At 42.9% G+C, this 16,838-nt stretch overlaps 1 protein-coding gene across 3 annotated transcripts in view; it reads left to right on the top strand.

Moving 5' to 3' along the window:
• gne (glucosamine (UDP-N-acetyl)-2-epimerase/N-acetylmannosamine kinase) overlaps window positions 1-15,300 on the top strand; it is a 38,018-nt gene extending 22,718 nt beyond the window's left edge. For all 3 annotated transcript variants that reach the window (XM_038981725.1, XM_038981726.1, XM_038981724.1), the window contains exons 2-13: window positions 67-278; window positions 641-887; window positions 1,335-1,542; window positions 2,437-2,589; window positions 3,182-3,394; window positions 3,725-3,812; window positions 6,870-7,083; window positions 8,437-8,566; window positions 9,052-9,273; window positions 11,087-11,269; window positions 11,477-11,593; window positions 13,492-15,300. In XM_038981725.1, coding sequence (XP_038837653.1) covers window positions 85-278; window positions 641-887; window positions 1,335-1,542; window positions 2,437-2,589; window positions 3,182-3,394; window positions 3,725-3,812; window positions 6,870-7,083; window positions 8,437-8,566; window positions 9,052-9,273; window positions 11,087-11,269; window positions 11,477-11,593; window positions 13,492-13,727 — 2,205 coding nt within the window. In that variant the 5' untranslated portion in view covers window positions 67-84 and the 3' untranslated portion in view covers window positions 13,728-15,300. The remainder of the gene's footprint in view (window positions 1-66; window positions 279-640; window positions 888-1,334; window positions 1,543-2,436; window positions 2,590-3,181; window positions 3,395-3,724; window positions 3,813-6,869; window positions 7,084-8,436; window positions 8,567-9,051; window positions 9,274-11,086; window positions 11,270-11,476; window positions 11,594-13,491) is intronic.
• Window positions 15,301-16,838: the final 1,538 nt, after the last annotated feature.

Here is a 16,838-nt window from a genome sequence, read left to right as displayed (position 1 = left end):
CCTTTGACTGACATTCCAGCGTCTCAACTCTGAACACCATCATCTCTCTCTCTCTCTGCTCACCAGGAACTGTACTATCTGAGAATGCAGAGGACGAGAGAGAAGACTGACAAGATGGAGGAGAGCAAAGCCACGAGGAAGCTGCGGGTGTGCGTGGCGACGTGTAACCGGGCAGACTACTCCAAGCTGGCACCCATCATGTTTGGGATCAAGGCCAACCCAGATGAGTTTGAGCTGGAGGTGGTGGTGCTGGGATCACATCTCATTGATGATTATGGGTGAGTTTGAGCTGAAGGTGGGTGTGCTGAAACTAGTTTTTCCTGATCCACTGAAATCACGACTATTTGACAATGTTTTTACAATGACGGTCATTGTTTATTTGCACTATAAGGAAGAAGTGTTAATTGAGTAATCATGTCTCAAGTTTTTTTCTGATTGCTTGCCCTGACCAGGAAAAACTCCTGTCCTTAATGAGGACCACAATGGAAATAAGTCTGAATTTGTGTTTTTATCCATAACGATATTTTGTTTATTGTTCATTTCACTTAGTTGAAGCCACCTCATGTATTTTTAATTTGTCTAATAGGATGTATTCATTCATGAATGAAATGATTGGTTTGACCACCTTGTCCTCCTTTAGCAACACGTTCCGGATGATCGAGCAGGATGACTTTGACATCGGCTCCAAGCTGCACACCATCGTGCGTGGGGAGGACGAGGCAGCCATGGTGGAGTCAGTGGGTCTGGCGCTGGTCAAGCTGCCAGATGTCCTCCACCGTCTCCGTCCCGACGTTCTGGTCGTCCACGGCGACCGCTTCGACGCCCTCGCCCTGGCAACTGCTGCCGCTCTGATGAACATTCGCATCCTGCACCTGGAGGGAGGAGAGGTGAGGGGATGGAGGAAGTGATGTCATATATCTGAAGGTTTTTTGAGAAAGTAAGGTATATCTGTGTTGGGAGCTGAATATAACTAGATTAAAATATTGGTTGCTCCCTCCACTTGTAGTTACCTGGTATTTGATATAGGATGTTTTTTAAATGTCGTTTTGTGTATTTTAGTTACTATTTATCGTGTAATTGCCATTTAACAATGTAATTATTGAGTTAATACCTGCTTATTACCATAAAAAATAACGAGGTTACCAAAAATGCACAGTAGTCCTGGAAACCAAAGAAGGCAACATAACAGAGATAATGATGGTCTTGGTTCAATAAAAACTACTATTTGTTCCCTAAGAGCAATGGCAGTGCTTCAAACACTCAACGAACCGCCACAGAGACAATACAGACTTTTTATCCTGATGTCTGATCCTTCCTCTTTTCCCATTCCCAAGGTGAGCGGCACCATCGACGACTCGATCCGTCACGCCATCTCCAAGCTGGCCCACTACCACGCCTGCTGCACCCGCACCGCCGAACAGCACCTCATCGCCATGTGTGAGGACCACACTCGCATCCTGTTGGCGGGCTGCCCCTCCTACGACAAGCTGCTGGCCGCCCATCACCGCGACGACTACATGGACATCATCAGGAACTGGCTCGGTACGTATTGTAGTAACTATCCTTAACCCCTAAATGAGTGGCGTTCCAACTTTTTCAGCGGGGGAACGCAGTTCAATGCAGTATACCAGACTAATAGCCAGGTTCCAGGGCCCAGAGTTTTTCCTGGTCAGACAGGGAATTACAACCTCTGCTGTCAGTGTCATGCAACCAAACTAAGACGGCTACAGTTTCTGCACAGCACCAGCTTTGAACTCCTATTTGAATATGCAGCAGATCTCTTAGTACTGACCTTGATGGCCTAGTCAGCTACAGTTACCTGGACTGAGGACAGTGATGGCGTTTTTGTTTTAGGTTTCATGGCCTGCCTTTACATCACCAAGGTGACAAAGTCGCAGTGTCTTTGTCATATAGTTATATCTGACACTGGCTGGTATTACACCCAACATGAACCCACTATTCATTTCCAACACGCACTTGTCAATGAACGCACAACACTTCAGAAACAGCATGTGAAAAGTCTATCAGCATCCCAACAACTTGTCTTCTCGAGATACAGGTAACGCACCCTAATATGGTGTGTGAGTAGGCGGTGCCCTGGAGTGCGTACAAGCGACCTGATTGGTTGGAATGAGGGGAGGCTTCAGTAAAGGGTGATTGACAGGGCTGCAGTCCAATCAGGTTGAAAGGGCCAGCCTTTTATTACCAACTTTAAGACAGTGGTATAGTGCATAGTGTGGAAAGTGTGGAAAGATTCAGTGTGGAAAGATGTGGGAAACGTGTTATCATAAGAATATTGTTAAATCAGTTCATAGATTTATGGGGCTTTTAGCTAGTCCCTTCAGGGCAGAAAGAACAGTGGCAGCGGTAGACTGTTGACTTCCCCCTGTTCAGAAAGTACTAGAATGCTGAGAATGTTCTAAATGTCATCCACAGGAGACAATGTGAAGGAGCACGACTACATCGTGGCCCTGCAGCACCCGGTCACCACCGACATCAAGAACTCCATCAAGATCTACGAGCTGATGTTGGACGCCCTCATCTCCTTCAACAAGAAAACACTCGTCCTCTTCCCCAACATAGACGCAGGTCAGTGGGGGATTCTCTATTTTTCGTCGCCCTTTCCTCATTTCGCTCCTGTTTGCGCCGTCGTATTGCGCAACCCCACACGCACATCGTGGAGCTGGAGCTACAGTGTCAACCCTCCCTTGGTCAATAGTGTGAGAAGGCTGCTCTGTTGAAGGGATCTGCTTATCTAGTTCAGCTGCATGTCTTTTTTCCTTAGATCTAATATATGTTCCCGCCTCTGTAATTGGCTAGAAACAAGCATAACATGTTTTGGGTTTCATCCTACACGCAAGTGTCTCATCTAATGCCAACATAATGTGCAGTAAATGCCTAAGGCAATTTAGTGTCTAGGGCTGAATCCTTCAGTCTGTCTCATGGTTAGGGCTAGGACTGATTTGAAGGGCGTAGAACGTCCCCAGAAAGGATTAGAAACCAAGTGTACAGTACTTCAAATCCAACGAAACACTACGGCAAAACAAGAAATGGCTGCAGTTGATTCAGTTAAATGTCCAAGTGTAGACTGTGTAGGAGTCGGTTAAATTAGACATCCCACAGTCTTCTCCGTTCCGTCTTGTAACTCCTGGCGTCCCGCCTCCGTGACGACCCCCAACAGGAAGTAAGGAGATGGTGCGCGTGATGAGGAAGAAGGGCGTGGAGCAGCACCCTAACTTCCGGGCGGTGAAGCACGTGCCCTTCGAGCAGTTCATCCAGCTGGTGTGTCACGCTGGGGCCATGATCGGCAACAGCAGCTGTGGCGTCAGAGAAGCAGGGGCCTTCGGGACCCCCGTCATCAACCTGGGGTCCAGGCAGACTGGGAGAGAGACTGGTAGGGGGGTCTACTAATGTTCATGACCTTTTAGTCCAAAATGGCAACCTATTCCCTATATAGTGCTCAAATATGGGCCCTGGTCAAAAGTAGTGCACTAAATGGAGAAATTGTGTGCCATTTTGGAGGCAAGCGTGGCCTCCATTTGGAGCAGGCTAGGGGGCCTACTTGTGGTTACCAGTGTTACTTTTCATTGTATATTTCCTGGTATAGTTCTTCGTTGTAATTTGCCAGTACAGTATGAGTGTATGGTGATTGCTTTGTTGTCCTTCTTCAAGTCGTCCCATTATGAATGCTTATAGGATGTTGAGCTGTATTTTCTATTTCCAGGTGAAAACGTCCTCCATGTCCGAGACGCAGACACTCAGAATAAGATCTACCATGCCCTGGAGCTGCAGTTCGGGAAGAGATACCCCTGGTAAGCATCATCGCGTAACCTCTAGAAAAAGGGCTTATTACAAGTTGCAACAGGGAGACACCATCCAGCCCAGAAGCAGAGAAAATGTCTAACTGACCTCTTGGAGACGGGGCCTTTCTATCCTAATCAGGCAGCACCAAATGTTCTGTAAACACCAGCCCGAGAGGCTTGTAGGAAGACAAAACAAAAGGCAGTGAATTTTTCAGCTGGTACAGAATCACAGTGTTCACAGGATGTCATCAGTACAATACAACAGTGAATAATCAGCGTGTCCTCGGTCCTTGTACTTCCAGTCTGGCGTCAATCATTATCAACAGATAGGAGAATAATCCATAACATTCCGTATCAAGTCTAGTGACCATCAACCTGCACCTTGAGTGTCACAAACGGAACACTGGAAAGTGTGTGTTACAGAAACTCAGAATCACTCTGAACTGAACTTAAAGGTGAACTGCCGCTTAGAACCAACTTATTTGGTTTTAAACGGCCCATGTGGCATCGATACGAGTCAGAAACATTCATTCTAGTGTCAAAATTGACTACAAACTGTAAATAAGATCATTTTGGTCAAAGTCCAAAACGGAGTTTGTCACGACATACTGGTGAGTTGGGGATGGATTACGATCGTGCCCAGTGCCCACTAACAGAAAAGAAAGGACAGTGCTGATTGTACTCCATCTACTGCGCACACTCCATCCAATCATAGCAGCCAGAACATCCAGACTGAGACCGACCTGCCCATTACTCAGCACCTCAGACTTGTTTACATAAGAGAACATGTCGCCAATGTTATGCTGAAATAACCCTTGGCCCTAAACCCTTTATGGAGTGGCCACTTGCTGATGTGTTTGATAGTGTCAATCACTCGAGTCTGACACTTACTTGGCCAAAATGATCATTGAGACGATCAGAGTGCACTTGTCTCTCAACTGGAACTTGTCAGTGTTCCTAAACCCATTCGTAAGCATATTGTCCCCCCAAAACCTGTTTTGTAACATCATTCCCTATTAAACACTGTCAGACAGATACACTGTGGTAATGATGAGGAAGTTGTAAAAAGCAAAACTGCGCCGAAGCGCACACTTTGCACCTCGCCAGTGACTTGATAAGCTGATTGTGGCCTGGCTGCTCAATGTGCCTGATGGCTACTATTTCCTAGCTTCATTGAGGAACACGGAGTTGGAACTTAGCTAGCTAGCAAGTGATTTAGTGATGAAGGCCCCTGACAAACAACGTGTAGCTTGTGCTTTATTTACGATAGTTTGACACCTTGCAGATAATGAAGTTGTAGACATGTTATTGTTGCCAGAAATCAGTCCTGAGCGCGTAGCCACTCGACAGACTGTCTGCGGTGTACTGACTAGTTTATCATGCACATTTTGTTAACTTGAGAAATACTGCACCAAACACCTTCGCTAAATCTAGAATTGCGCGACTAAAACCTTCTCGGCAAAAACTTCTACATTTAATTACAGATGTCTTGATTACGGATTCATTCTGACCATTTTAATATTTTGAGGAAGTGGCTATGTTGTTGCTACGGTGACTCAGGAGGGAGAAGCAACCGTACCTGCCACGGTACAATTAAGCAATAAGGCCCGACGGGGGTGTGGAAATAGCCAATATACCAAATATATCACAGCTAAAGGCTGTTCTCATGCACGACGCAACGCGTAGTGCCTGGATACAGACCTTAGCCATGGCATATTGGCCATATTAGGTGCCTTATTGCTATTATAAACTGGTTACCAATGTAACTAGAGCAGAAAAAACTTTTTTTTTCATACCCATGGAATATGGTCTGATATACCACGGCTGTCAGCCAATCAGCATTTGGGGCTCGAACCACCCAGTTTATAACATGCGAACATACCACACCCCCAAGACAACTCTCATTCGGCTTCAGTCATAGCCGCTAGCAATTCTTAATGAGAAATCTTCAAAACAAGGCCAAATCAGTGCAGTCACCCTTTAAGTCATCTTAAATTTCCCCATTTCAATGAGAACTTATACCTTTAAAAAAAATATATATATATATATATTTGCGGCAGAATTGGCTCTTTTAGTGTTTCTTAAACCTTTAAACTTGGCTTGTTAAATGAAGATCTAAAATCTCCCTTCTCCTGTTTCAGCTCTAAGATATATAGGGATGGGGATATATATATACAATACCATTCAAAAGTTTGAGTTCACTTAGAAATGTCTAGAAGTCCAGCATCCCGGAGTTGCCTCTTCACTGTTGACGCTGAGACTGGGGTTTTGCTGGTACTATTTAATGAAGCTGCCAGTTGAGGGCTTGTGAGGCGTCTGTTTCTCAAACTAGACACTCTAATGTACTTGTCCTTTTGCTCAGTTGTGCACCAGGGCCTCCCACTCCTCTTTTTATTCTGGTTAGAATCAGTTTGCGCTGTTCAGTGAAGGGAGTAGTACACAGCGTTGTGTGAGATCATCAGTTTCTTGGCAAATTCTCACATGGAATAGCCTTCTTTTCTCAGAACAATAAGACTGACAAGTTTCAGAAGAAAGGTCTTCGTTCCTGGTCATTTTGAGCCTGTAATCGGACCCACAAATGCTGATGTTCCAGATACTCAACTAGTCTAAAGAAGGCCAGTTTTATTGCTTCTTTAATCAGAACAACAGTTTTCAGCTGTGCTTACATAATTGCAAAAGCATTTTCTAATGATCAATTAGCCTTTTAAAATGATAAACTTGGATTAGCAAACACAACGTGCAATTGGAACACAGAAGTGATGGTTGCTGATAATGGGCCTCTGTACGCCCATGTAGATATTCCATAAAAAATCTGCCGTTTCCAGCTACAATAGTAATTTACAACATTAACAATGTCTACACTGTATTTGTGATCATTTTGATATTATTTTAATGGACAAAAGATGTGCTTTTCTTTCAAAAACAAGGACATTTCTAAGTGACCCCAAACCTTTGAACGGTAGCATGTATTTATTTATAGTAACCCTCACAACTTCCATTTTTCATATAGAACTGAAATCTCACTAAAATTTCCCTCTTCATCCCGTGTGATTTTCCCCTCACCAGCTCGAAGATCTACGGCGACGGAAATGCGGTGCCTCGCATCATGAAGTTCCTGCAGACCATCGACCTTGATGAGCCGCTGCAGAAGACCTTCTGCTTCCCCCCCGTCAAGGAGTGGGACATCTCCCAAGACATCGACCACATCCTGGAGACTCAGAGCGCCCTAGCCGTCGACCTGGGGGGGACCAACCTCCGTGTGGCCATCGTCAGCATGAGGGTACGGTGGTAGTGGTGCGGTACACTGCATGTTAGATTTTATTATTCTTATTTATCTTACCATTATTAGTCGGGATTGGTTAAAAGCATAAAACCTCTTCCTGGTCATACATCAGCAAAATAAACATACAGTACATTACACTATCCATCTATTCTCTCACTGCCGTGTGCTTCTCAGATTTCTGTCTAAACATCCATGTGGGTTCATCATCCCACTACATCCAACTAGTTCAGGTTTGTAATGGTGATTGATAGTGTAGAATGCCCATAACCACCAAAGGTCCCTAGAAGTGTACTAAAGAAATGATCGATGGAACTAGAAAAGTTTCAGATAAAAAGATTTACCATACCAAGATGGCATGATGTACAGCGCTGAAATGATTTGCCTTTCAACACGACCAAGAATTAAGTAAATTCTGTTCTATTTTTGTAACGTTGCACTTCTCATGGAAGAAGCCCCAGGCCTGTACCATTTCTAGCCTGATCAAGCCATGAACTGTCCCTCTCCATCTTTGGAGGATGCATGCGCTCGAAGACTTGGCCTCTATTGGTTGACCTAACCATAGCCAGGCTAACCATAGCCAGGCTACTTATTTTTTGCTTTTGAAGCGCTTTCAGATTGTGTGAAGCGCTATAGAAATGTAATTTGATATTATTTGTCGCGGGCATGTGTATTGTCTAAAACCGCTTTTCGTCAGTGAGTAAGTTGGAGTTGAACACAAATGTCAACAGTGAGAAGTCATATCTTGTGGTTGAATTAGAATGTCAACAGTCAACCGATCATTCTTTAGCCTAACGGAAGTCGTCTGTCTTTAACACATTTTTATCTTGATTAGGCTCCATTTGATTTCTGATTTTACGTGAGTAACACCATGAGCATGTGCTGCTCAGCTGAAAGTGGCTGTGAGGTATAACATTCTTCTGAGACGCTGATATATTTAAAGAAATCGCTGACGTCAGACAAGCACTGTCTTGTCAACCAACACATTGTGTTTTCCTTTCCTTGTGTGGCCTTCCTTATCAAATAATGTACCAACTGTACTTATGGGTTGATTGTGTTGAACAAGTGGATTGATCTGCATGAAATGTCTTTGTGGGCAACAATTTAAAACTTGTTGATTCTCTGTGGCTGAGTTGGTAGAGCAAGACACTTGTATGGTTGTGGGGGAGAGCTCTGCTGGGGCCACCGATAGGATGACTAACTCGCTTCGGATAAAATCGTCTCCTAAATGGCATATACTTTATTATTTTATATATGGGCAACAATAAAATAAAATGTAATTTAAGGAACATTTTATTTGAAATATTAGTGTATTGGTCAGATATTTTTTGAATACCTATTTTTTAATTGTAGGGTAAGATAGTGAAGAAGTACACTCAGGCGAACCCCAAAACCTACGAGGCGAGGATCGAGCTGATACTGAAGATGTGTGCGGAGGCAGTCTTTGACGCTGTTCATCTCAACTGCCGGATTCTGGGAGTGGGTATGTGGCTTTCTCTCCTTCATGAAATGTCCCTTTTTTATGTTTTGAATTGCACTTGAATATGGCAACCTTTTCTTATGCGAATCTGTCAAGAAGCACATAGACTATACCAAATGTTGGGCGGGGCTTGCAATTGAACCATTTCACTGTACTTGGGTCAAATAACTTCACTTTATTCAATGTTTTAAATGCGTAAACGTCACAATCTCTTGCCCCAGTTTATTGTGCTCAGCGACAATAAATACGCTGCAAAGTCTACTTAGACCCTAGTTTTCTCACTATATAATCATTTTTTACATTTTAGTAATTTCGCAGACGATCTTATCCAGAGCGACTTAGTTAGTGCATTCATCTTAAGGTAGCTAGATGAGACGACCACATATGACAGTCGTAAGTACATTTTTCCTCAATGAAGAACTTGTTAGTAGCTACTAGGGAAAGACCCCTAGTTTGACAGGATCTGATTCGCTCTCCTCCACCCTCAGGTGTGTCGACTGGGGGCAGGGTGAACCCCCAGGAGGGTGTGATCCTCCACTCCACCAAGCTGATCCAGGAGTGGAGCTCCATTGACATCCGCACCCCCATCTCTGACGCCCTCCACCTGCCCGTCTGGGTCGACAACGACGGCAACTGTGCCGCCCTGGCAGAGAAGAAGTTTGGCCACGGCAAAGGAGTGGAGAACTTTGTCACCATCATCACTGGAACAGGTACTATTACCGTTCATTCTGCTGATTCATTTTCTGTTCATTGTGTTTCTATGAAATATGCACGACTGTCATTATAACCTTTTAACTCTAAGTTAGATTATTTGCAAAGGTTAAGAATACATTCCACACCCAGATGAGATGGATAAACAATGACTGTGTGGGTGGATCGCGTGCATAACAGACCAATCGAAACTAGGCAATCAGATGTCAGTCAGTCTACCTTTTTCATTTTGAGTGTGTTGAAAAGGTATTGAAAACTGGATTTGTGTCCTGGAACACAGTCCTCCACGTCTACCCCCTGTTGAATGAGGGATTGTCTTTGAGGCATTTGCAAACCATTTAGATTTTGTTTTTATAAAAGTGAGCGACTAAAGGGAAAAAAACTCACCGTAACCATGTTTTGACAATGCTACTGATACTATTATGATCTCTATTTAATTCACTTGAGAACTTTTCCTGAGGACAATGACATTTTTAATCTACGTGGCACGAGGCATTGGAAACGATAGCAACGATGAAAGCACATGTTTTGTATATAATCTCTTAACGCAGTGCTAATGTGTAAATCATAGGTTAATTAACGTTGCGCCACCTGGTTATTCGATCAATAGGCTATACACGCCAAAAAGCATTAATAGCCAGTTGTCGGATAATCTATTTCACTGACGACAAAATAATTCACCCGTGTCAAACGTATTTTGTAAGTACAGTTTACAGACACACCTGCGCATAATTGTTCGGGGTTTGAAACGTTTCGACTGTCTGCAAACCGGCATGGTGACATTCTTTCCATGCCTCCGTTCTTTGATATCAGACATAACAATAGTATGATTTTCTATAGTCAAGTTCCACATTCCAAAAGCGGACATTTTTAACTAATGCATATAAAATATTATAAAAATATTGGTCCGTTTAATTACTTACACTTAACCAGTCATATCTAGATTTGGGACAATGTGGTTTCTATCTGAACGTTCCGAGAGCGCCACTTTCTCCTCCATAGCCGTTGCTAACTGATAATTGACGCTTCTGTGTTGTGCTGTTTATTTCTGCTAGTTTTCAATACCTAATGAATATGTCCAGTGAAAGCAGATATGCAATTTGTTGACACCACAACACAGTACAGACGTGGAAACACGTGTTAATCAATAGAAACGTCAGTTAAATTCCCCCTTTCTGTTTTGCTTGTTTACAGCGGGTCATTTCATATAGGGAATTGTTGGAGGCGCTCTCGTGTTACATCTCCAAAATGTAGAGAACAAAGACGCTAACATGGCAGCCGTTCTAAAACCTGACAGAACTCTCTCTCTCTCGTATGTGTGTGTGTCTCTGGACTTAACCGTTGTGTCATTTCTGAACAGGGGTAGCGACCCAATAAGCATGGCTTCTTTCTGATTTGCACAGGATCCGTTCTAAGCAAAGTTCCGTCGCCCATAGTGACGAATGACGTTTTGATCGCTACGTTGCTTTACCGTTGTATTGCTAGCTGGAGTATCTAATTAGTAAAAGTTAAACCTACCCCCCCCCCCCCCTGGTTTGTCATTGATCAAGGAACGAACATAACAATTAGCTATCATCAAGCTAATACACCAGACGTTTAGATTTTTTGTGAGTCACAACATAAGGCTTGCTTGTTCATGCCGTAGCTAAGCATCAAAATTAAGTAATGTGTAGCTATCAAAACAACAGTTGTCACTATAGGGCTGACAGAACCTTGCTAACAAAGGACCCCTAACGAATAAGGTAGTCGTGCTGATCGGGAAGCCACACCGACGGGGGCACCACTAACCATTCTGTTTGATTTTGTGAACAGGCATTGGCGGGGGCATCATCCAGCACAACGAGCTGATCCACGGCAGTACGTTCTGCGCGGCCGAGCTGGGCCACATCATGGTGTCTCTGGACGGGCCGGAGTGTATGTGTGGCAGCCATGGCTGCATCGAGGCCTACGCATCAGGCATGGCCCTGCAGAAAGAAGCCAAGAGGCTCCATGACGGTTAGTTAGAACACTTCTTGATTAGATTTTTTGGGTAATCCTTTACTTAAAACCGAAAAGCATAATGCATGGCGGTTATAATGCATTGAACCAGGCACACATTGGGTGTCCATCTTCACCAGGGAGTGATGCAAAGCTTAAAACGACACGTCTTATGAAAAAGAGATGTTGAATCGACCTCTGGCCTGTGTCTGTTTGGTTCTCCAGAGGAACTGCTGGAGGTGGAGGGGATGGTGGATCTGAAGGCTGAGTCCGTCAGCGCCATCCACCTCATCAACGCAGCCCGCCTGGGCAACCGCAAGGCTGAAGCCGTCCTCAGAACAGGTGGGTCCACGCTCCTTATGTTGGTTGACCATCACCTTAAATCAGACCTCCTCCTTCATAAGTTAAATGATGCGGTGCCTGTAGAAAGTCTACACCTCCCTTGGATGTCTTCGCATTTTGATTGATAAAAAGTGGTATTACATTTTGTTGTCAATGATCTACACAAAATACTCTTAAAGAAAAATTCAAACATAAAAAAAAAGATGAATGTAACATAAAGCACAAATATACCTTGATTAGATAAATACTCACCCCCCTGAGTCAATACATATTAGAAACACTTTTGGTAGTGATTACAGCTGTGAGTCTTCCTGGGTAAGTCTCCATAAGAGATTTGCACCCCTGGATTGTGCAATATTTGGCCATTTTATATTTTTCAAGCTCTGCCAATTCTTCATGCTCTGCCAAGGTTTTTGGGATCATTGCTAGACAGCCATTTTCAAGTCTTGCTATAGATTTTCAAACAGATTTAAGTCCATTTTAACTTGGCCACTCAGGAGCATTCACGGTTTTCTTTGTTAGCAACTCCAGTGTAGGTTGTTGTCCTGCTAAAAGGTGAATTCCTCTCCCAGTGTCTGGTGTAAAGCAGACTGAATCAGGTTTTCCTCTAGAATTTTGACTGTGCTTAGCGCCATCCTGTTTCTTTTTATCCTGAAAAACTCCCCAGTCTTTGCCGATGTCAAGCATACCCATACCATGCTGCAGCCACCACCATGCTTGAAAATAAGGAGGCAGTTACTCAGTGATGTGTTGTTGGATTTGCCCCAAACATAAGGCTTTGCATTTAGGCAAAAAACATTTTTTTGCAATATTACTTTAGTGCGCTGTTGCATACATATATAAGTTTTGGAATAATTTTATTCCGTATATTTGTATGCTTCTTTTCACGGTGTCATTTATTTGGAGTCACTACAATGTTCAGTTTTACTCCCATCACAGCCATTGAACTTTATCTGTTTTAAAATCACCAATGGCCTCACAGTGACATCTCTAAGCAGCTTCCTTTCTGTCCGGCAGCTCAGTTCAGAAGAACGATCGTATCTTTGATGTGTCTGGGTGGTTTAATACATCATCCACAGCATAATTATTTACGTGAACATGCTTAAAAAGGATCGGACTCTTTTTTTCTATTTTCGCCAAAGATTTGGGTATGTCATTTATCTGCCTGTAGCTCAGGATCTGAAGCTAGGATATGCATATTCTTGATACCATTTGAAAGGAAACACTGAAGTTTGTGGAGATGTGAAATGAATGTAGGAGAATATAACACATTTAGATCTGGTAAAAGATAATACAAAGAAAAAAACTATTTTCTTGTTACTTACAACCTCATGCTAATCACATTAGCCTACGTTAGCTCAACCGTCCCGCAGGGGGGACCGATATTCAATGTCTGATTTGTTAGTTACCCATTACCAATCACTGCCCTTTCTGAGGCTTTCAAAAAGCTTCCTGGTCTCTGTAGTTAAATCTATGCTTAAAATTCAATACTTGACTGAGGGACCTTAGATGTTGTATGTATGGGGGTAGTCATCCAGAAATCATGTCAAGCCCTATTATTTCACACAGTCCATATAATACATTTTTTGTGTAGATCAATGACCAAAAATTACAAAGTGGGATTGAAATAGATTGAATTGTAATGCAACAAAATGTGAAAGTTCAAAGCACTGTACATTTATTTTCCCTCAATGACTGACCTGGTTAAATACGTTTGATAAACCACTTTCCTCCCACCATTTTCATTTACTAGCTGAATTATGATGCATGACAACAAGATATCAAATGTGACATTGACATCATAGTCCAGACCCAGTTTGAATCAGTGCATCTGTATGAAACCCACCCTGTATTTTATAGCTAACCACTCTCCTCTCCCCCGTTTCTTCCTCATTCAGCCGGCATGGCCCTCGGAGTGGGCATCGTCAACATCCTCCACATGGTCAACCCCTCTCTGGTCATCCTGTCGGGAGTGCTGGCCGCCCACTACCAGGCACCTGTCCAGCAGGTCATAGGTCAGAGAGCCCTCACCTCCGCCCAGCACATCCAGGTCCTGACATCCGACCTCGAAGAGCCCGCCCTACTGGGGGCCGCTAGCATGGTGCTGGACTACACAACCAGGCGCATCTATTAAGAACATTACGGTAATGGACTACACAACCAGGCGCATCTATTAAGAACATTACAGTAATGGATTACACAACAGGCGCATCTATTAAGAACATTACAGTAATGGACGACACAACCAGGCGCATCTATTAAGAACATTACAGTAATGGACTACACAACAGGCGCATCTATTAAGAACATTGGTCAGTTAACAAGCTCTAGTTTTCATTTAAGTGGTCCCCAAAGGAGGGCCATATCTTGCAATTCCCTGGTGTAGAAAGATTTGCTATTAGCAAATAGAAATGGCTAAGATAGAAGGTAGGATCTACAGATAGATCTGCTCAATAGGACCTACATCTATGCTACTGTCCCAGATGGGACAATCTGACATGCTCTTCTAGCTATCGACGACTCCTATTGGACGAACCGCTGGCGGTCATTTATTTCAGTTAGACGATGATAAGTTGGGTATTTTCCAAAGGTGTCGTCAGTGATAGTCTAATTTTCAATGTCAACATAATACAATTTCTACAGGGGATACAGTACTTAAATGGTAGTACTATAAACAACAGTGCTGAAATAGTAGTGTGTGTGTGGATACATATATAGCAGTGAGTAATATAACTATATAGTAATGAGTAAATGGTTGGGTGTGTCCAGACAAAAGATGTGACCAAATTTGTATTAATTTATGCTTGTACTACATGGCCATATTTTGACCCTCATAATTCCATGTTTTTGTTACTTCTTAATTCTAAACGTACAATATGTTATTCTTGAAACCACGCTATGAAAGCAGCATGTTGCTATGACATATTAACTGTACGTATTTGTCATACCGAGCTGTAAGCACTTTGCGCCACTTTATCTTATTTTGTCTCCATTTTGGAATCGGCAAACGTTACAGCTGGTTTGGAAAACCAAATGCCCCCAGGAGATGTTTTACGTTCCGCCATGTTAAATGTTTCATTTCAACCAATCAAATTATTCATTACCATTCAATCATTTAAGTTGAGCATATGGAACTGGAACCAGTTCTGCAACCAGGTGACTTACCCAAGGACCACTCTCTCTAGGACCACAGTTACGACCTACCCTCAAATGTAATGCCTATGCTATGTATGTCATAGTTGTCTTGACTGTGTGCTGCCAAATCACGTGTATTCATTATCATTCTTTTTTTGTTTTATGCGCACTTCTTTTGCCTTGATTGTCATATTTGAAGAGATTACTGTGTACAAATCAGTCATGTGATTATCCCGTTTGTGTATTTCTGTTTTTGATTATGTCATGGATACTGAAGCTTTTTAATTTTACTTCACTTGGGTACTTTGTGACCTCTATCAATGCAATGGGTATTTTACACATTAAAAACACACAAGAAAATGTCAGTTTCGGGTGGGTGGATTAATATGATTCATTAGATGCTATTCATGGTTTTAGGTGTGGCTGAACAAGGCTACATCGTAAACGCACCACAGGGCTTGGTGGAGTGCCAGTCTGTGCTATCGTAGGATTTAACTTTAATGTCCCTGAGGGAAAATTGGCTTAAATCCAGTACGGCTGTATACAAATAAACACTGAATATTTTAACATAATACAACACACTTTCCCATGTCATACACACCTTGTCACTCATTGTCAACACAATAAGTGACGTTGACATGATGGTACATCATGTATAATATCTGCCACTATTACGTATGGGTATTCCCTGGAATCGAATCCACTATCCTGGTGTTGCAAGCTCCAAGTTTTACCAACCAACTGCACTGCAGAGAAACTCTGGGCATAGTGATTACAATCAGGTGGTGGAGTGATTGAGACGCCGCAAACCAGAATGGCTGATTTCTTCCCATGCCCTTCATCTCCAGTTGGCAAGCATAATCCGCCTCCAGCTGTTTGGTCACAGTAGTAGTGTGATTTTATAGAATCACATCAGGTTCACAAAACAGTTGCACTCTTTTACTGTACAGAAATGGCCAGGTACCTACTTGGTAAAGGGAGGGAAAAAAATGTATTTACAATATGTAAGTATGGTTTCAAATGTGACAATACAAAGTAGTCCTGTGGCAATACCCCTGTTCTTTTGTCTGTTTTGACCATGTCATAGACGGACACTAGAATCTATACTGTACAAAAATATGAACGCAACATGTAAAGTGTTGGTCCCATGAAACATGAGCTGAAATAAAAGATCCCAGATATTTTCCATATGCACAAAAAGCTTATTTCTCTCAAGTTTTGTGCACAAATTTGTTTACATCCCTGTTAGTGAGCATTTCTTCTTTGCCAATATAATCCATCCACCTGACAGTTGTGGCATATCAAGAAGCTGAATAAACAGCATGATCATTACACTGGTGCACCTTGTGCTGTGGACAATAAAAGTCAACACAATGCCACAGATGTCTCAGGGGAGTGTGCAATTGGCATCCTGACTGCAGGATTGTCCACCAGAGCTGTTGCTAGAGAATTTAATAGTACGTCCAACCGGCCTCACAACCGCAGAACACATGTAACCATGCCAGCCAAAGACCTCCACGATCGTCTGAGACCAGCCACCTGGACAGCTGATGAAACTGGGTTTGCACAATCTAAGAATTTCTGCACAAACTGTCAGAAAACGTTTCAGGGAAGCTCATCTGCGTGCTCATCGTCATCACCAGGGTCTTGACCTGACTGCAGTTGGGCATCGTAACCAACTTCAATGGGCAAATGCGCACCTTTCGATGAACACTGGCAGGCTGGAGAAGTATGCTTTTCAAGGATGAATCCCGGTTTCAACTGTACCGGGCAGATGGCGTCGTGTGGATGCCCCATGGTGGCGGTGGGGTTATGGTATGGGTGGGCATAAGCTATGGACAACCAACACAAATCCATTTTATTGATGTCAATTTGAATGCACAGAGATACCGTGACGAGATCCTGAGGCCCATTATCGTGCCATCACCTCATGTTTCAGCATGATGTTGCATGGCCTCTGTATAGGGTTGCACATTTTGGGGAATATTCAGAGGTGGAAATGCTCCTTGGGAATATATGGGAATTAATATTAATATCATTTGAATGTAGATATTTTTTGCATTGGATATATTTACTATATCATATGGAGACAAATAAACCTTTTACCTTA

This window comes from Salvelinus namaycush, chromosome 42 (genome assembly GCF_016432855.1).
Source record: "Salvelinus namaycush isolate Seneca chromosome 42, SaNama_1.0, whole genome shotgun sequence".
NCBI classification, from domain to species: domain Eukaryota; kingdom Metazoa; phylum Chordata; class Actinopteri; order Salmoniformes; family Salmonidae; genus Salvelinus; species Salvelinus namaycush.
Note: the sequence above shows the minus strand (reverse complement) of the source record. Positions and strands in the feature narration are given on the sequence as shown.